This window comes from Chelonia mydas, chromosome 28, assembly GCF_015237465.2.
Source record: "Chelonia mydas isolate rCheMyd1 chromosome 28, rCheMyd1.pri.v2, whole genome shotgun sequence".
Taxonomy (NCBI): Eukaryota; Metazoa; Chordata; order Testudines; family Cheloniidae; genus Chelonia; species Chelonia mydas.
In genome coordinates, this window is record NC_051268.2 from 6,620,890 (window position 1) to 6,639,969 (window position 19,080).

A 19,080-nucleotide genomic window follows, 5' to 3' on the forward strand; every position below is an offset into this window, starting at 1 on the left:
CGAGTCCCCACCTGTGGGCCAGTTTGAAGCTGGCACCCCCCTAGAAGGGACAGGCTCCGAGCCCCGTTCCCCACCCCCCTGAGCCAGCCATCCCCGTCGGGGCCAGGTTGGAGCCGGTTGCCCCTGGAAGGAAAGGCCCCGGGCCCCATTGCCCCCAGGTGACTGACCCCCGGTGTCCCTTTTTGTCCCCAGGCTGGGCAGCTTCGGTGACCTTCACCCCCGGCGCGGCCCAGTTTGAGGCCTTTCACCGGCGCAGGACACGTTCAGCCTGGGTGTCTGCAACGGCTGCCAGCTGATGGCGCTGCTGGCTGGGTGGGGGGCGGGAGCCCCACGAGCGACCCCCCGGGTGAGTGGGGCGCGGGAGGGCCTGTCGGTGGGCTGGGAGGGATTGTGGAGTGTCTGGGTGGGGGATTCTAGGCAGGGGCTCACTCAGCCTGTCTGTCCGCAGGTGGGGCCGTCCGTCCCGGGTGCTGCTGGCCCCCAACGATTCGGGCCGGTTCGAGTCGCGTTTCGTGGCGCTGGCCGTCGAGCAGAGCCCGGCGGTGATGCTGCAGGGCATGGCTGGCTCCACCTGGGAATCTGGGTGGCGCACGGAGAAGTAACAGCTCTGGGGGCCTGCTCGCTCCGTCCCGTATACACAGCCCCGCGTCCCCACCCCAGGTGCGGATGCATCTCAGCCTGGGTGAGGGTCCCTGTAAAACCAGCCTCTGCGTCCTACCCCAGAGGAGTGGCTGGGGGGGTCCTTCCCTAATATGGTGGGAGGGGTCCTTGCCCTGGCCTCCCCCACCCCCCCACCCCCGTCGTGTGTGTCTCCGTCGAGCCAGGTTCTGTGCGTGTTGCTCTCGAGGTGGTCCGTGCGCCTGAGACGGGAAGGCTTTTCCCCAGCAGGCTCCGCTGGGCCGTACCTGCCCCCTTCTCCCCCTCAAGCTGCAACCCCAAGAGCGTGGAGCATGGTGCGGCCCGCCGTCTCTCCGGTTCCTTTGCAGCACCCGTGGTCGGAGATGGGATCCTCCAGCCGACGTGGGGCGGGGGGGGAGGGAGGTAAATTGTTCGTGCTTAACCGTCAGTGTAGAAAAGCTCCTTTCCAGCATTGGGGTACCCTTCAGCAAACGGGGGCACCTCGAGAGGTGCCTCCTGGATTGGACTCTGGTGCGACCATTGCTGGGATCCTGGCATCCAGTTCTGGTGCCCTCAGCTCAAGAAGGCCTGAGTCGATTGGCAGAGGGGTCAGCGAGGAGCCAGGGGCAGGGTCAAAAACCTGCGGTAGAGGAAGACCTTCCAGGAGCTCGAGCTCTTCAGCTTGAGAGCGATGGTTCTGGGGTGACCTGTCCCTGTGTGTCAGCACCTACCTGGGGAACACACATTGGATAATGGGCGTTTCAGTCTAGCAGCGAAGCTGCTGGCTGGGGTGCCCGTCTGAACCAGCCTGTAGCCCAAGGTGCCCGGTCCCTACAGAGACCCGGCTCTCCCGCCTTTCAGACCGGCGTGCGGGCGTGAGCTGGGCAACACTCGCCTGCCCGCCTGCCTGGAGCCTTCACACCTTCCCGTCACGCTGGTACAGCCTGACGCCGGCCGCGTCCCCTGCTGTGCAACAGAGAGGCTGTCTGTCTCTAGAACGGGGGCACCGCCCCCGCGTCCCCATTCGATGCTGCCCCTTCCGGGGTACGGCTCACCCTGGCAGAGCCTCTGCGACAGCTTCTCCAGAGACCACGAGTGGGAGCCCCGCCACTCAGCGGTTTGGGGCGGTCTCTCACCGAGCCACGGTCCCTTCTCTGTGAACGAGAATACCCAACCTCTTGCTCCCAGCAGCCCGAGGCCGGCACTTCAGCGGGGATGCCACGCAGCCGAGGAATCTGACCCCCCGGCATTTCGCTCAGGTGGCTTCGTCTGCGTGCATCTGTAGCCAGCTCCGACCTCACCTGACTAGGCTGAGCCGGGGTCCCCCAACCCCACCCCAGCATCTCTCCCTCTGCAGCGTGGCATTTGGATGGACAGCGGGCTCCGAAAGTGGGCAGGAAAATGGAGGAGATTCTCTGGGGGGTACCAGCATCGTCCGCTGCCCCCGAGAGTTCTGCGTTCCCAGCTGCACGGGGCTGGGCTCCTCTCTGAAGACGTCAGATTGTCCCTCGCTCCAGAAGGGCGTGTGAGGCAGCTGCGCTTTCCTGGCCCGTCTCTTTCCCAGAGCCTCCCCTCCGGTGTGGAAAGCTCCCCTGACGCGGGATCTCCATGGAGAACGGGCCCTGGTGGCCGACCCCGCGTGGACGGTCTCCGAGGGATACAGCTTCCCGAAGCCCCTGGGATGCTCTTGGAATCCACCTGAAGCAGGTCATAACATCGCCTGGTGTCCTGGGTCCAAGGGTTCGGTGCTATGGCCCATTTTTTGGAGGCGGTCTCAAGGAGGCCGTCAGTGTGCCAGACGCCCTAGGGCAGCCACGCCGCTTCTCCACCTCCTTATCTGGACCCGTGGGCCTTCAGCCCCTGCTTTCACCCCATGAGCGCCAGTCAGCGAGTCCCACTGAGGGGGCCGCCCCGAGGGAGACTTGTCCCCGATTTGGGGTGACACTCACACAGCGGGGTTTGTTAGCCAGGACGCAGCATATGCAGGCCTCCAGGTAGCATCGAGAACTAAAGTTAAGCATGGTTAGCCCAGAGCCCAGCCAGGCTGTGGTGAACCCCTGGGCTCAAGCTCCGTCTGTCTCTCTGTCTGGCTCCAGCGAGAGCCCCGACTCCTTCCAGCCCCCGACTCTTATTTCCCCGCCCCCAACCTGTCCCGTCCTTTGTTCTCCGGCTGAGAAATGCCGTTTAGCCTCCCCAAGGAAAGGTGGGGGGGTCCATCTCCCTCTGGGTTGTTGGTTGCTTGGTGTCGCTGTCTGGGCCATTGTATTTGCCTTCATCTTCTGATGCTCCATTGATATAGGGCTAAGGCTCCTACAGCTCGTGACACCCCCACCTATGTTCCTCAGCCGGTCCCAAGAGCAAGCAGCCCTTTCCCACCCCACTGTGGTCACAAAGCAGCAAACAGGGAACTGAGGCACGCAGTGGCTTCCAAAAAATTGCCAATATTCCAGCTTCGGCACACCTGCCTTCTAGCCAAAGCATATGCCACCAGAGAGCTCCACTCTCTGGACTGAGCCTTAGTGTCCCCTCTGCAGAGAACGAGACGGAGGAGGGGGAAGCGAGCTCCTCGTAGGACTTGCAGTGAATTTCAGGCTGCGTCCTGCCTGCTCGACCCGTCCCTGGCTGTCATGGCAGGTTGGCTCCGGGGTGTCTCTTTTGGAGTCTGGTTCCCTGGCTTGTACAGTAGCTGGAGCTCTTGGAGAGGGCGGTCCCTGAGTGTGTGTCCCCCCCCCCCCTCGCTCTCCTTCCCCCCCCGCGCGCGGGTCCTTCCCCAGAGGGTGTTTGCCAAGCAGAAGGAACTGGAGAGCTCTGTGCTCAGGGCCTCGCCGGTGCAGGAGGAGAAGGGCGCAGGCGCTGGCCACACGCTAAGGAAATCCCCCTGTCTCAGCACATGAAGGGCCTGCCCAGCTCTAGTGGAGCACGCCGGGGTCCGCACAACCGGGAGAACCGCCGTTGCTGTACAGGGCAAGCAACTGGGCTCCCCACTCCCTGCCCTGCTGGCCATCATGACAGTGAGAGAATGTGCGGGGGGGCTTTATCGGTCTCACCCCCATGCCCTCCCCAGCTCGCATGCGGTTTCACGCTCCCCGAGGCAGCATCGGGGTATGGAGGCGGTGGGCCTGTTTGTGGGGGGGTGTCCCGCTGGGGCTCTCTGCCCATCTCACCCCTTCTTTTCCCCTGCCCCAGGTCGGATGCGGTTCCGCTCACCCGAGGTGCTGGCTGCAGTGACGTCGGGGGCTTGGCCCCGCTGCGCTACGTGGATGACCAGGGCCAGCCCACCCAGGAGTACCCCCTGAACCCCAACGGCTCCCCGCTGGGCATCGCCGGGCTCTGCTCGCCCGACGGGCGCCATTTGGCCATGATGCCCCACCCCGAGCGCTGCGTCCTGCCCTGGCAGTGGGCCTGGATGCCGCCCGACTGGCGCCGCACCATGGAGGTCTCGCCTGGCTGCGCATGTTCCAGAACGCCTGCGAGTGGTGCCTGGAGCACCCCGAGGGGGAGTCCTGACTGCGGAGCCCAGTCGCCAGCCGGTCTCGTATCCCAAGGTTTGGTCCCCGGGCCGGGACCGGCACAAACCGCCCTGGTTTTTCCGTGTGGGACTGGGGAGGCGGGCTATTTCAGGAGCACATGGCCCCGCCCCCTCCGCTGTGACCTCTACTAACGCACGGTGCATATGAGGTCATGCTGGTGGGGGCTGACGGTGCGCTCTTAAAAAATGCCCCCTCCTGCAGTGTGACCGTCTGTGCACCGGGGCATGTGGGGTGAGGTCATGCTGGAGGGGGGCGGGGTTTGTGTGAGAGAGGTTGAATGGGGGCGGGGTCACATGGAGGAGGCGGGTCCACACTGTTCCTTGAAGGTCCTTAGTCCTGATCCCTACAGGGCCAGCCACCCCCAGCCTGGAGACCTGTCAGCAGTTCCCCTTCCTGGCCACTGGGGACAGACTTGAGGAGGAACAAAAGCAGGGGTGTGGGTTCAGTGGGGAATAAGTCTGGGGGGGGGGGTTGTGGGAGAGGCAGGTTTGTAGAGAACTTGGGGGAGGTTCGGTGGGGAATTGAGCTGGGCGGCTGGGGCGAGGACAGGCCCAAGAGGAAGTTGGTGGGGTTTAGTGGTGGGCCTGGTGAGTGGGGAGCGGCTGTCTGAGCAGCCCTGCTTGCTGGTTAATGGTCTGGGGGTCTGGAACCCAGAGAAGAGGGTGGACCTGCGCCCCCACCACAGGTCCAGGGAACGGGTGTGGAACCCCCACAAGAGGCCACAGATATCTGAAAGGCCTGGGGGAGGCTTGGAGGTGAGGAAGAGTGAATCAGAGGGGACGGCTAATGGGGCAGAGTTGGGGAGGCCGCTGTAGATCAGGGGTTCTCAAACTGGGGGTCGGGACCCCTCAGGGTGTCGCGAGGTCATTCCATGGGGGGGGTTGTGAGCTGTCAGTCTCCACCCCAAGCCCTGCTTTGCGTCCAGCATTGATATTGGTGTTAAATGTATTAAAAAGTGTTTAATTTATTGAGGGGGTCGCACTCCGAGGGTTGGTTTGAGCCCCACTGCTGTAGATGGTGATTCATTCCCCACCGTGACAATTCACACAGTCCCTTTGCTGTCATATCTCCAGCACATCCGTGGTAATAATGTGTGCGGGGTGTCAAATCTTCCCTGGGGCACCGGGACACTGGCAGATCCTTTCTTTCCCCACCCTGGAATGAACTCCGCCAACCTCCCTTCCCAGCCTGCCATGAGCTCGCAGCGGCATACCGAGGGGAGCAAATCGCTTCTTGTCACAGCGGAAGGTGGCCCTGACCCCTCTGATTGGTCATTTGTTCCTTTGCAGAGCAGAAAGCTCCCATGGAATTTAATACCCAGCTCGGACAAGAGACACAGAGATACTGCTGCTCGTCAATTTGTGCAAAGGAAAAACTCGTTTTTCAACTGGACCTTGGCTCCTAGGAAGGGAGAGTGGAAAAGCTCAGAGCTGAGGCTGGGTCTCCTCAGTGGTGGGACTGGCCAGCTGAAGACGTCCCTGGGCTGAGATCAAAGGCATCAGAAACTCCTCTGCCAATGACAGCTGATGCATTGAGAACTGCCCAAAGCCAAGCAGAGTTGGACCTTACAAAAGAAATTCAAACCCGGTAAAAGGTTCTGTTACCATATAAATAAAACCAGGAAGGAGGAAGTGGGACTGCTAAACGCTCGCAGTGCTGCCAATGTAGCGATTTTGTCACTGGCTTTTGGGACTTTTTGGTTTCCCTAGCAAAGAAATAAGTGTCAAAGTGACCCCTGTAAATGCTTCCCCCGTAAATGAGGCTCAGCTTCGATTCCTTGGTGATTGGGAGGGGGTGAAAATCCAGCTCTAATGGGCAGGGGAGGAGACAACTGCCCCGAGGGGAAAAGTTATGATCCTTTTCTTGGTAAAAACAGCAGCACCACTCGCTGGCTGAGGGTGTGCAGGAAAAACCATTTCCCAATAGATCTCTGAGCCTGTGGCCACCGCAATGTTATCTGATCAAATCCCCCTCCCTGAGTGCACATCATGGGCCCACTCCCCAGCCTGGGTGCTGAAGAGCTGGGGGAGAACTGCCCAGAAAGTCATGGCTGGCAACCTGCCGCATGGGGCCGCTGGGAAATGTAGTCTCCATTGCGTCCATGCACGTGGCTGGGAATCCCTCCCGCGGGGGCGGGGAGCTGCAGCCCTCTGTCCTGGGAGGAGGCTGGAGCCCTCTGCCCATGGTGCACTGTGGGGCCGTCCTTGGACGGGGAGTGGGGTCTGGAGCTCCTTCCCCGTGGTGCATTGGGCTGGAATTTCCCAATGCTCAGAGCAATGGGGGCCCTGGGCTCCCTGACCTCCAGTGACACGGGCTGGAGTAGGCACAGCCAGGGGAAGGGTAGGGCTGGGGTCCAAGCCACTCACAGGCACCAACACAGGTTAGCTGCTGCTCCTGGCACAGGGTGGCACCGTCCCCAGGTGGTGATCTCCTTGGAACACTGCTCACCCTGGACAGAATATTCCAAGCGTGTGGGAAACACGCCGCACACAACAGACGTTTAGCCCCGCGAGGACTTTACTTTGAATTACAAAGGATCAGGGGCCATTTGTCATCAATTCTGTGATATTCTTGCGCTTCTGCGCCCCCACGTAGGGCTAACGAGTCAGGGTGCTCACACACTGACCCCACCCGGAGCTGGGTGCAGGCCCTGGCCTGGCAGGATCTGAATCAAGGCAGAAAATGAGGCTGGAGGGAGGTCATGCTGCTGGGGCATTGCTGTCACATACTGCGGGACGGGGGGTGGAAAGGGAGGGATGTGCCAGCCCAGGTTAGGCAGGTGGGACAGGTGCACTCTCCATCGCCCACCACCGAAGCCAGACTCTGCAGATCTGATTTTTAAATCAGCCGCTCCATTATCTTGTCTGGGATTGAGGTCAGACTGACAGGCCTCGAACTACCTAGGTCATCCTGTTTATCCTTTGTAAAAACTGGCACAGCATTCGTTTTCTTCTGGAACTTCCCCAGTGCTGCAAGGTCTGTTGACAATCAGCATTAACCTCCAGTGAGCTCCTTAGCCTGCTCTTTTGAAACTCTTCGCTGCAAGTTATGTGGGGCTGCTGATTTAAAAATGTCTAACTTTGGTAACATTTAGGCTGCAGAGATACCAGTGGAATGGAAAGTGTGATGAGATTGCATCATCTGTTTTTAAACCTTTGCCCCTGAAATGCTGTTGATTCTGGGGAGTAGCACAGACTGCCAAGGGAGAGCACCCCCCGCTGCCCACAGAACATGCCCCTCCCGCTGAGCCCTGTGACACACCATGGCCTGATCTCTATGAGCTTGGAATGTAACTTCTATCCCAGAATAGCCAAAGAATTGGTACGTGAGGTTACCGGTCCCGGAGCAAGGAGTTTTACTCCCTCTCTCAGGAGTTGCGCCGTGTGCCGGAGAATAGTTAACGTCCTTCCTCTGTTTACTAGAGGTTGACGTTCATCGCTCCAGCGCTTCGAAGGCCAGAGGGGACCATTGTGAATGTCTAGTCTGACCCCCAGCATCCCGCAGGCTGGAGAACGGCCCATCGGCCCCAACCCCTTCCCAGAGAAGAGCTTTCAGAACCACATCCAGTCTTGCTTGAAAAATGGCCAGGGATGGAGAATCCACCCGGCGGCTGGGAAATTGTTCTCGTGGGCTAATGACTCCCACTGTTCACAACTGACGCCTTCTTTCCAGTCTGAATTCGTCCAGTCTCAACTGCCAGCCATTGGGTGGTGTCAGACCATTCCCTGCAAGATTGAGAAGCCCATTATTAAATATCTGTTCCCCATTGTGATGGAGTGGGGATTTTCCATAATATTTTGTATGAATAGCGTGTGTGCCTCAGTTTCCCCTGTGTGGTGCATGGTTAGCAAGGTGGTGGGGAAAGGTTATTCACTGTCTGCAGAGATACAGGGGTAACAGGCATCTGGCTGTGTGGGGTCTGGGCCCCATGGCCATGGGAGTCCGAGAAGATCACGGTCACTCTAATTGCCGGGATACTTGATACCTAGCAACTAACGTCCAGGGATGGCCACCCCTCTCCAGGATGCCAGCTGGATTTGAGCAGCTGGGGGCTGAAGGCTCTGAAGTTTTGGTGCCAGGAGGTGGTGAAGCCAAGTGGCTTCCCTTCGTGACAGCGAGAGCCCCTTAGGGGCAGGCTGGCACCCTGAAGGGGTCCTCCCTGGGCCTGCTCCAGAGCACCAGACCCCTGCAACCGTGGCACCCACGTAGATACTTATGGACTGTGATCAACTCATTCCTTGAGCCTCTTTGAGTCTCTCGCTCTCAGGCAGGGTGTCTGAGCCTTTCATCATTCCGGTGGCTCTTCTCTGACCCCTCTGCAACTTACCAACATCCGTCTTGTCTCGTGGGCCCAGAACCGTACACGGGATTCCAGCAGCGGTCGCACCAGGGCCAAATGCAGAGGCAAAATCACCTCTCAAACACCGTACACAAGTCTGTCTATTGTCCTAATGCTATTACCTTTCTCAACTAAACTTGTCCTCTCCGCAAAAAAGATACCCAGTTAGATTGACGGATCTGTTTTCCATAAACCCATGTTGATTGACATTAATTACATTGACCTCCTTTAGTACTTTATTCATCGAGTCCCCTATCAGCCACTCCATTATCTTGTCCAGGATCCATGTTGGGCTGAGAGGCCTATAAATTACCCAAGGCATCCCATTTATCCTTTTGTAAATTGGCACATCAGCTTTCTTCCAGACTTCTGGAACTCCCCAGTGTGCCAAGACCTATTGAAAATCAACATTAATGGTCCAAGGAGCCCTTCCGCCAGCTCTTTTAAAACTCTTGGATGCAAGTTATCTGGACCTGCTGATTTTAAAATGTCTAACTTCAGTAAATTCTTTGTAACATCCTCCAGAGTTGCTATTAGAAAGGAAAGTGTATTATCACCACTGTATGATGAGACCGGCTCATCTCCCCTCCTCCCCCCCCCCCAAATATGGAACAAGATATTTATTGAACATGTCTGCCTTTTCTGCATTATTATTGATAAATCTATCAGTCCCATCTACTAATGGGCCAATACCATTGTCAGGATTGTTTCCCCCACTAATATATTTTGTCCTTAACTCTGCTAGCCACAGATTTCTCCTTGTGTCCCTTGTCTTCCCTTATCAGTTTTCTACAATTCCTAACTTCTGATTTAATTCATTGCTATCAACTTCCCCTTTCTTATCTTTTTTTTTTTATTTTGTATTTTTTTACCACTGTCTTCGCCTTTCTAAACCGATATTGGTTTGGTTTGGTTTGGTTTTGTTTTAAAAGCACAGCCTTCTTCCTCAATTGTAGGATTGTGGCTGACATTTTTGGGATTAAATTCTTCCTTCCAGCTGATTTGGCTCATAATTGTTTTCAGCTTTGTAAAATTGGCCTGATTAAAGCACCACATGTGTGTGTGTATATATATTACTGGTCTGGACTTTATTGTTCTTGCATATGATCGTCCCACCCTAAACCGATTTCCTTCTTTGAGGAAGTAACTGGCTTTTCAGCTGAGGGGAGTGCAGTAAATCTAATATCCTGGGGCTTCAGTAAAGCTTTAGGCACGGCCCCACACGGGAATGATCAGTTAAGGATGGATATCCTAGAACGCTGAACGTGTCGCACTGGTCAGCCAAGCGGTAGCCCTGGCTGTACAGTTATTCACCGTATCTCCTGGGCTTGGCTGGTCCTTGCTCACATGCTATGGGTCTAATTGATCACCATACGTGGGGTGGGGAAGCAATTTCCCCCCAGGTTAGATTGGCAGGAACTGGCCAGCCAAGATTGATTCCCCTTCCTCGGCCGTGTGGGGTGCAGCTGGCCCTGTCCGTCATGGCAGGGGCGGAGTAAGGGTTTAAAAGCAGCGGGCCCGGCAGTTGCGGGGTAGCTCTGGGCTGGGATGGAGACAGAGCCCCATGAGGGGGTCCTGGAGAGCTCCAGGGAAAATCACCCCCGGGCCGTGCCAGGAACCAGCAGCTCCGGTGAACCCGTCGTGCAGGACCCGATCGGCAGCCCCAAGGCGAGCCACGGGTGGCCGGTTCCCGCCATCCTCAACCTCTCCCAGGTTAGGGAATCGGGGCCTGCGCGGGGGGAGAGGCCGGGCTGGCCCCAGATCAGCACCAGGGGGCGCTGGGCTGGAGGGAGCGGGGCGGGGCCAGCAGGGGGCGCTGGGGCTGCACAGAGCAGGGGGTGCTGGGCCCCAGGGGGGGGTGCTGGGCCCTGGGGGGCGGGTTGAATGAGCCCTGTCCTAACGCCCAGAAGCCCGGGCCCGTGGCAATGGACAGACCCCGGTGCTGGTTCTCCAGTCCCTTTATTCGGCCCCCGGGGGCGGATCCGCCGGGGTGCCCACGGGGGCTGAGCCGTGGCTCCCACGCACGCTTGGCCACCCCGAGCTGGGGCCGGAGGGGAGGGGGAGGGGCTGCTGGGCCCTGGGCGAGCCAGCGGGGGTGGGCAGCAGGGTCACAGAAGGCCCTGATGTGGTTCAGGAGCCATAGCGGCCCCCACCCCAGAGGTGGCCGCATCTCCGCGGGGTGCAGCCCTCGGGGGGGTAGGGCCCCCCCGGCAGCCAGGGGCGCGGCGGCAGTCACTGGCCAGGGGCGGCCCGGCTGAGAGGTGCCCTCTGGGGCAGGGGTCATAAAAAAGCCCCTCTGCCCCCCCCCCCATTATTGCCAACACGGGGGGGCTCAGCCCCACCACAGTGACTGCCCCCCCCCGCCCCTGCCTGTGCCGGGTTTTACCTCTGCCAGCGCCTCGCCCCGCCCCAGCCCTGACTGTGCCCCCCAGCCCCCCCCTCTCCGAACCCTGCCTCCAGTGCTGGCGCCCCCCACCCCATGGCAAGGACGGGCAGGGGACCGGGCATGGGGAAGGGCAGTGGCTTCAGCCGAGGGGACTGCGCATGCTCGATGCGCGCGCAGCTCGGCGCGCGCGCTGCATGCGCCCGAGGCAATGTGCTCCTTCGGGCGCACTGAGCATGCGCGCGCGCCGAGCTGCGCGCGCATCGAGCATGCGCAGTCCCCTCGGCTGAAGCCACTGCCCTTCCCCCTGCCCGTCCCCCTGCCCGTCCTTGCCCTGGGGGTGGGGGGCGCCCAGCAGCTGGAGGCAGGGTTCGGAGAGGGGGGGCTGGGGGGCACAGTCAGGGCTGGGGCGGGGCGAGGCGCTGGCAGAGGGTAAAACCCGGCCCAGGCAGGGGCGGAGGGGGGGGTCAGTCACCGTGGTGGGGCTGAGCCCCCCCGTGTTGGCAATAATGGGGGGGGGCAGAGGGGCTTTTTTATGACCCCTGCCCCAGAGGGCACCTCTCAGCCCGGGCCGCCCCCTGGCCAGTCACTGCCGCCGCGCCCCTGGCTGCCGGGGGGCCCTACCCCCCCCCCCGAGGGCTGCACCCCGCGGAGATGCGGCCACCTCTGGGGTGGGGGCCGCTATGGCTCCTGAACCACATCAGGGCCTTCTGTGACCCTGCTGCCCACCCCCGCTGGCTCGCCCAGGGCCCAGCAGCCCCTCCCCCTCCCCCTCCGGCCCCAGCTCGGGGGTGGCCAAGCCGTGCGTGGGAGCCACGGCTCAGCCCCCGTGGGCACCCCGGCGGATCCGCCCCCGGGGGCCGAATAAAGGGACTGGAGACAACCAGCACCGGGGTCTGTCCATTGCCCGGGCCCGGGCTTCTGGGCGTTAGGACAGGGCTCATTCAACCCGCCCCCCAGGGCCCAGCACCCCCCCCCTGGGGCCCAGCACCCCCTGCTCTGTGCAGCCCCAGCGCCCCCTGCTGGGCCCCCGCCCCGCTCCCTCCAGCCCAGCGCCCCCTGGTGCTATCTTGGGGCCAGCCCGGCCTCTCCCCCCGCGCAGGCCCCGATTCCCTAACCTGGGAGAGGTTGAGGATGGCGGGAACCGGCCACTCCCGTGGCTCGCCTTGGGGCTGCCGATCGGGTCCTGCACGACGGGTTCACCGGAGCTGCTGGTTCCTGGCACGGCCCGGGGGTGATTTCCCTGGAGCTCTCCAGGACCCCCTCATGGGGCTCTGTCTCCATCCCAGCCCCAGAGCTACCCCGCAACTGCCCGGCCCGCCTGCTTTTAAACCCTTACTCCGCCCCTGCCATGACGGACAGGGCCAGCTGCACCCCACACGGCCGAGGAAGGGGAATCAATCTTGGCTGGCCAGTTCCTGCCAATCTAACCTGGGGGGAAATTGCTTCCCCACCCCACGTATGGTGATCAATTAGACCCATAGCATGTGAGCAAGGACCAGCCAAGCCCAGGAGATACGGTGAATAACTGTACAGCCAGGGCTACCGCTTGGCTGACCAGTGCGACACCGTTCAGCGTTCTAGGATATCCATCCTTAACTGATCATGTCCCGTGTGGGGCCGTGCCTAAAGCTTTACTGAAGCCCCAGGATATTAGATTTACTGCACTCCCCTCAGCTGAAAAGCCAGTTACTTCCTCAAAGAAGGAAATCGGTTTAGGGTGGGACGATCATATGCAAGAACAATAAAGTCCAGACCAGTAATATATATATACACACACATGTGGTGCTTTAATCAGGCCAATTTCACAAAGCTGAAAACAATTATGAGCCAAATCAGCTGGAAGGAAGAATTTAATCCCAAAAATGTCAGCCACAATCCTACAATTGAGGAAGAAGGCTGTGCTTTTAAAACAAAACCAAACCAAACCAAACCAATAATCTGGTTTAGAAAGGCGAAGACAGTGGTAAAAAAATACAAAATAAAAAAAAAAAGATAAGAAAGGGGAAGTTGATAGCAATGAATATAAATCAGAAGTTAGGAATTGTAGAAAACTGATAAGGGAAGACAAGGGACACAAGGAGAAATCTGTGGCTAGCAGAGTTAAGGACAAAATATATTAGTGGGGGAAACAATCCTGACAATGGTATTGGCCCATTAGTAGATGGGACTGATAGATTTATCAATAATAATGCAGAAAAGGCAGACATGTTCAATAAATATTCTTGTTCCATATTTGGGGGGGGAGGGAGGGGGGGAGGTGAGCCAGTCTTATCATACAGTGGTGATAATACACTTTCCTTTCTAATAGCAACTCTGGAGGATGTTACAAAGAATTTACTGAAGTTAGACATTTTAAAATCAGCAGGTCCAGATAACTTGCATCCAAGAGTTTTAAAAGAGCTGGCGGAAGGGCTCCTTGGACCATTAATGTTGATTTTCAATAGGTCTTGGCACACTGGGGAAGTTCCAGAAGTCTGGAAGAAAGCTGATGTGCCAATTTACAAAAGGATAAATGGGATGCCTTGGGTAATTTATAGGCCTCTCAGCCCAACATGGATCCCGGACAAGATAATGGAGTGGCTGATAGGGGACTCGATGAATAAAGTACTAAAGGAGGTCAATGTAATTAATGTCAATCAACATGGGTTTATGGAAAACAGATCCGTCAATCTAACTTGGTATCTTTTTTGCGGAGAGGACAAGTTTAGTTGAGAAAGGTAATAGCATTAGGACAATAGACAGACTTGTGTACGGTGTTTGAGAGGTGATTTTGCCTCTGCATTTGGCCCTGGTGCGACCGCTGCTGGAATCCCGTGTACGGTTCTGGGCCCACGAGACAAGACGGATGTTGGTAAGTTGCAGAGGGGTCAGAGAAGAGCCACAGGAATGATGAAAGGCTCAGACACCCTGCCTGAGAGCGAGAGACTCAAAGAGGCTCAAGGAATGAGTTGATCACAGTCCATAAGTATCTACGTGGGTGCCACGGTTGCAGGGGTCTGGTGCTCTGGAGCAGGCCCAGGGAGGACCCCTTCAGGGTGCCAGCCTGCCCCCTTAGGGGCTCTCGCTGTCACGAAGGGAAGCCACTTGGCTTCACCACCTCCTGGGACCAAACTTCAGAGCCTTCAGCCCCCCAGCTGCTCAAATCCAGCTGGCATCCTGGAGAGGGGTGGCCATCCCTGGACGTTAGTTGCTAGGTATCAAGTATCCAGGCAATTAGAGTGACCGTGATCTTCTCGGACTCCCATGGCCATGGGGCCCAGACCCCACACAGCCAGATGCCTGTTACCCCTGTATCTCTGCAGACAGTGAATAACCTTTCCCCACCACCTTGCTAACCATGCACCACACAGGGGAAACTGAGGCACACACGCTATTCATACAAAATATTATGGAAAATCCCCACTCCATCACAATGGGGAACAGATATTTAATAATGGGCTTCTCAATCTTGCAGGGAATAGTCTGACACCACCCAATGGCTGGCAGTTGAGACTGGACGAATTCAGACTGGAAAGAAGGCGTCAGTTGTGAACAGTGGGAGTCATTAGCCACGAGAACAATTTCCCAGCCGCCGGGGTGGATTCTCCATCCCTGGCCATTTTTCAAGCAAGACTGGATGTGGTTCTGAAAGCTCTTCTCTGGGAAGGGGTTGGGGCCGACGGGCCGTTCTCCAGCCTGCGGGATGCTGGGGGTCAGACTAGACATTCACAATGGTCCCCTCTGGCCTTCGAAGCGCTGGAGCGATGAACGTCAACCTCTAGTAAACAGAGGAAGGACGTTAACTATTCTCCGGTCACACGGCGCAACTCCTGAGAGAGGGAGTAAAACTCCTTGCTCTGGGACCGGTAACCTCACGTACCAATTCTTTGGCTATTCTGGGATAGAAGTTACATTCCAAGCTCATAGAGATCAGGCCATGGTGTGTCACAGGGCTCAGCGGGAGGGGCACTGTTCTGTGGGCAGCGGGGGGTGCTCTCCCTTGGCAGTCTGTGCTACTCCCCAGAATCAACAGCATTTCAGGGGCAAAGGTTTAAAAACAGATGATGCAATCTCATCACACTTTCCATTCCACTGGTATCTCTGCAGCCTAAATGTTACCAAAGTTAGACATTTTTAAATCAGCAGCCCCACATAACTTGCAGCGAAGAGTTTCAAAAGAGCAGGCTAAGGAGCTCACTGGAGGTTAATGCTGATTGTCAACAGACCTTGCAGCACTGGGGAAGTTCCAGAAGAAAACGAATGCTGTGCCAGTTTTTACAAAGGATAAACAGGATGACCTAGGTAGTTCGAGGCCTGTCAGTCTGACCTCAATCCCAGACAAGATAATGGAGCGGCTGATTTAAAAATCAGATCTGCAGAGTCTGGCTTCGGTGGTGGGCGATGGAGAGTGCACCTGTCCCACCTGCCTAACCTGGGCTGGCACATCCCTCCCTTTCCACCCCCCGTCCCGCAGTATGTGACAGCAATGCCCCAGCAGCATGACCTCCCTCCAGCCTCATTTTCTGCCTTGATTCAGATCCTGCCAGGCCAGGGCCTGCACCCAGCTCCGGGTGGGGTCAGTGTGTGAGCACCCTGACTCGTTAGCCCTACGTGGGGGCGCAGAAGCGCAAGAATATCACAGAATTGATGACAAATGGCCCCTGATCCTTTGTAATTCAAAGTAAAGTCCTCGCGGGGCTAAACGTCTGTTGTGTGCGGCGTGTTTCCCACACGCTTGGAATATTCTGTCCAGGGTGAGCAGTGTTCCAAGAAGATCACCACCTGGGGACGGTGCCACCCTGTGCCAGGAGCAGCAGCTAACCTGTGTTGGTGCCTGTGAGTGGCTTGGACCCCAGCCCTACCCTTCCCCTGGCTGTGCCTACTCCAGCCCGTGTCACTGGAGGTCAGGGAGCCCAGGGCCCCCATTGCTCTGAGCATTGGGAAATTCCCAGCCCAATGCACCACGGGGAAGGAGCTCCAGACCCCACTCCCCGTCCAAGGACGGCCCCACAGTGCACCATGGGCAGAGGGCTCCAGCCTCCTCCCAGGACAGAAGGCTGCAGCTGCCCGCCCCCGCGGGAGGGATTCCCAGCCACGTGCATGGACGCAATGGAGACTACATTTCCCAGCGGCCCCATGCGGCAGGTTGCCAGCCATGACTTTCTGGGGCAGTTCTCCCCCCAGCTCTTCAGCACCCAGGCTGGGGAGTGGGCCCATGATGTGCACTCAGGGAGGGGGACTTTGATCAGATAACATTGCGGTGGCCACAGGCTCAGAGATCTATTGGGAAATGGTTTTTCCTGCACCACCCTCAGCCAGCGAGTGGTGCCTGCTGGTTTTTACCAAGAAAAGGATCATAACTTTTCCCCTCGGGGCAGTTGTCTCCTCCCCTGCCCATTAGAACTGGATTTTCACCCCCTCCCAATCACCAAGGAATCGAAGCTGAGCCTCATTTACGGGGGAAGCATTTACAGGGGTCACTTTGACACTTATTTCTTTGCTAGGGAAACCAAAAAGTCCCAAAAGCCAGTGACAAAATCGCTACATTGGCAGCACTGCGAGCATTAGGATAGCAGTCCCACTTCCTCCTTCCTGGTTTTATTTATATGGTAACAGAACCTTTTACCGGGTTTGAATTTCTTTTGTAAGGTCCAACTCTGCTTGGCTTTGGGCAGTTCTCAATGCATCAGCTGTCATTGGCAGAGGAGTTTCTGATGCCTTTGATCTCAGCCCAGGGACGTCTTCAGCTGGCCAGTCCCACCACTGAGGAGACCCAGCCTCAGCTCTGAGCTTTTCCACTCTCCCTTCCTAGGAGCCAAGGTCCAGTTGAAAAACGAGTTTTTCCTTTGCACAAATTGACGAGCAGCAGCATCTCTGTGTCTCTTGTCCGAGCTGGGTATTAAATTCCATGGGAGCTTTCTGCTCTGCAAAGGAACAAATGATCAATCAGAGGGGTCAGGGCCACCTTCCGCTGTGACAAGAAGCGATTTGCTCCCCTCGGTATGCCGCTGCGAGCTCATGGCAGGCTGGGAAGGGAGGTTGGCGGAGTTCATTCCAGGGTGGGGAAAGAAAGGATCTGCCAGTGTCCCGGTGCCCCAGGGAAGATTTGACACCCCCGCACACATTATTACACCACGGATGTGCTGGAGATATGACAGCAAAAGGGACTGTGTGAATTGTCACGGTGGGGAATGAATCACCATCTACAGCAGTGGGGCTCAAACCAACCCTCGGAGTGCGACCCCCTCAATAAATTAAACACTTTTTAATACATTTAACACCAATATCAATGCTGGACGCAAAGCAGGGCTTGGGGTGGAGACTGACAGCTCACAACACCCCCATGGAATGACCTCGCGACACCCTGAGGGGTCCCGACCCCCAGTTTGAGAACCCCTGATCTACAGCGGCCTCCCCAACTCTGCCCCATTAGCCGTCCCCTCTGATTCACTCTCTTCCTCACCTCCAAGCCTCCCCCAGGCCTTTCAGATATCTGTGGCCTCTTTGTGGGGGTTCCACACCCCGTTCCCTGGACCTGGTGTGGGGGCGCAGGTCCACCCTCTTCTCTGGGTTCCAGACCCCCAGACCCATTAACCAGCAAGCAGGGGCTGCTCAGACAGCCGCTCCCCACTCACCAGGCCCACCACTAAACCCCACCAACTTCCTCTTGGGCCTGTCCTCGCCCCCAGCCGCCCAGCTCAATTCCCCCACCGAACCCCTCCCCAGGTTCTCTACAAACCTGCCTCTCCCACACCCCCCCCCCCCCAGCCTTTATTCCCCACTGAACCCCTCACACCCCTGCTTTTGTTCCTCCTCAAGTCTGTCCCCAGTGGCCAGGACGGGGAACTGCTGACAGGTCTCCAGGCTGGGGGTGGCTGGCCCTGTAGGGATCAGGACTAAGGACCTTCAAGGAACAGTGTGGACCCGCCTCCTCTCATGTGACCCCGCCCCCATTCAACCTCTCTCACACAAACCCCGCCCCCTCCAGCATGACCTCACCCCACATGCCCGGTGCACAGACGGTCACACTGCAGGAGGGGGCATTTTTAAGAGCGCACCGTCCAGCCCCCACCAGCATGACCTCATATGCACGGTGCATAGGAGGTCACAGCGGAGGGGGCGGGGCCATGTGCTCCTGAAATAGCCCCGCCTCCCCAGTCCCACACCGGATAAAACCAGGGCGGTTTTGTGCCGGTCCCGGCCCGGGGACAAACCTTGGGATACGAGACCGGCTGGCGACTGGGCTCCGCAGTCAGGACTCCCCCTCGGGGTGCTCCAGGCACCACTCGCAGGCGTTCTGGAACATGCGCAGCCAGGGCGAGACCTCCATGGTGCGGCGCCAGTCGGGCGGCATCCAGGCCCACTGCCAGGGCAGGACGCAGCGCTCGGGGTGGGGCATCATGGCCAAATGGCGCCCGTCGGGCGAGCAGAGCCCGGCGATGCCCAGCGGGGAGCCGTTGGGATTCAGGGGGTACTCCTGGGTGGGCTGGCCCTGGTCATCCACGTAGCGCAGCGGGGCCAAGCCCCCTGACGTCACTGCAGCCAGCACCTCGGGTGAGCGGAACTGCATCCGACCTGGGGCAGGGGAAAAGAAGGGGTGAGATGGGCAGAGAGCCCCAGCGGGACACCCCCCCACAACAGGCCCACCGCCTCCATACCCCGATGCTGCCTCGGGAGCGTGAAACCGCATGCGAGCTGGGGAGGGCATGGGGGTGAGACCGATAAAGCCCCCCCGCACATTCTCTCACTGTCATGATGGCCAGCAGGGCAGGGAGTGCGGAGCCCAGTTGCTTGCCCTGTACAGCAACGGCGGTTCTCCCGGTTGTGCGGACCCCGGCGTGCTCCACTAGAGCTGGGCAGGCCCTTCACGTGCTGAGACAGGGGGATTTTCCTTAGCTGTGGCCAGCGCCTGCGCCCTTCTCCTCCTGCACCGGACCGAGGCCCTGAGCACAGAGCTCTCCAGTTCCTTCTGCTTGGCAAACACCCTCTGGGGGAAGGACCCGCGGGGGCGGGGAAGGAGAGCGGGTGGGGGGGACACACACACTCAGGGACCGCCCTCTCCAAGAGCTCCAGCTACTGTACAAGCCAGGGAACCAGACTCCAAAAGAGACACCCCGGAGCCAACCTGCCATGACAGCCCAGGGACGGGTCGAGCAGGCAGGACGCAGCCTGAAATTCACTGCAAGTCCCTACGAGGAGCTCGCTTCCCCTCTCCTACGTCTCGTTCT

The 19,080-nt window shown here is 58.4% G+C and overlaps 3 protein-coding genes and 1 pseudogene across 18 annotated transcripts in view; 2 read left to right on the forward strand and 2 right to left on the reverse strand.

Annotated features, from left to right (window-relative positions):
* LOC102934537 overlaps positions 1–19,080 on the reverse strand; it is a 1,094,240-nt pseudogene that overhangs the window by 927,681 nt on the left and 147,479 nt on the right.
* Positions 1–19,080, forward strand: part of LOC102933291 (zinc finger protein OZF) — a 1,218,290-nt gene that overhangs the window by 773,672 nt on the left and 425,538 nt on the right. The window lies entirely within an intron of this gene.
* On the forward strand, positions 3,495–5,793 carry LOC119564644. The gene is made up of 3 exons (XM_043537554.1): positions 3,495–3,639; positions 3,805–4,163; positions 5,438–5,793. The coding sequence occupies exons 1-3, from the start codon at positions 3,509–3,511 to the stop codon at positions 5,551–5,553; spliced, it is 606 nt and encodes a 201-aa protein (XP_043393489.1). The 5' UTR covers positions 3,495–3,508; the 3' UTR covers positions 5,554–5,793.
* PFAS (phosphoribosylformylglycinamidine synthase) overlaps positions 16,435–19,080 on the reverse strand; it is a 28,750-nt gene continuing 26,104 nt past the window's right edge. For 9 of the 14 annotated variants that reach the window (XM_037887299.2, XM_037887300.2, XM_037887295.2 and 6 more), the window contains 2 exons: positions 18,067–18,427; positions 16,435–16,776 (listed from right to left, as the gene is read on the reverse strand). In XM_037887299.2, the coding sequence (XP_037743227.1) occupies positions 18,105–18,427 (323 nt within the window). In that variant the 3' untranslated portion in view covers positions 16,435–16,776; positions 18,067–18,104. The remainder of the gene's footprint in view (positions 16,777–18,066; positions 18,428–19,080) is intronic. The other 5 variants (XM_043537214.1, XM_043537215.1, XM_043537211.1 and 2 more) reach the window with 1 other exon arrangement.

Bases quoted from the DNA above. Each gene is read 5' to 3' on its own strand.
- LOC119564644 (XM_043537554.1), top strand. From the start codon at position 3,509: ATGAAGGGCCTGCCCAGCTCTAGTGGAGCACGCCGGGGTCCGCACAAC. The intron at 3,640-3,804 runs GTGCGGGGGGGC...CCCCTGCCCCAG, and splicing joins CATCATGACAGTGAGAGAAT to GTCGGATGCGGTTCCGCTCA. The intron at 4,164-5,437 runs GTTTGGTCCCCG...GTTCCTTTGCAG, and splicing joins AGCCGGTCTCGTATCCCAAG to AGCAGAAAGCTCCCATGGAA.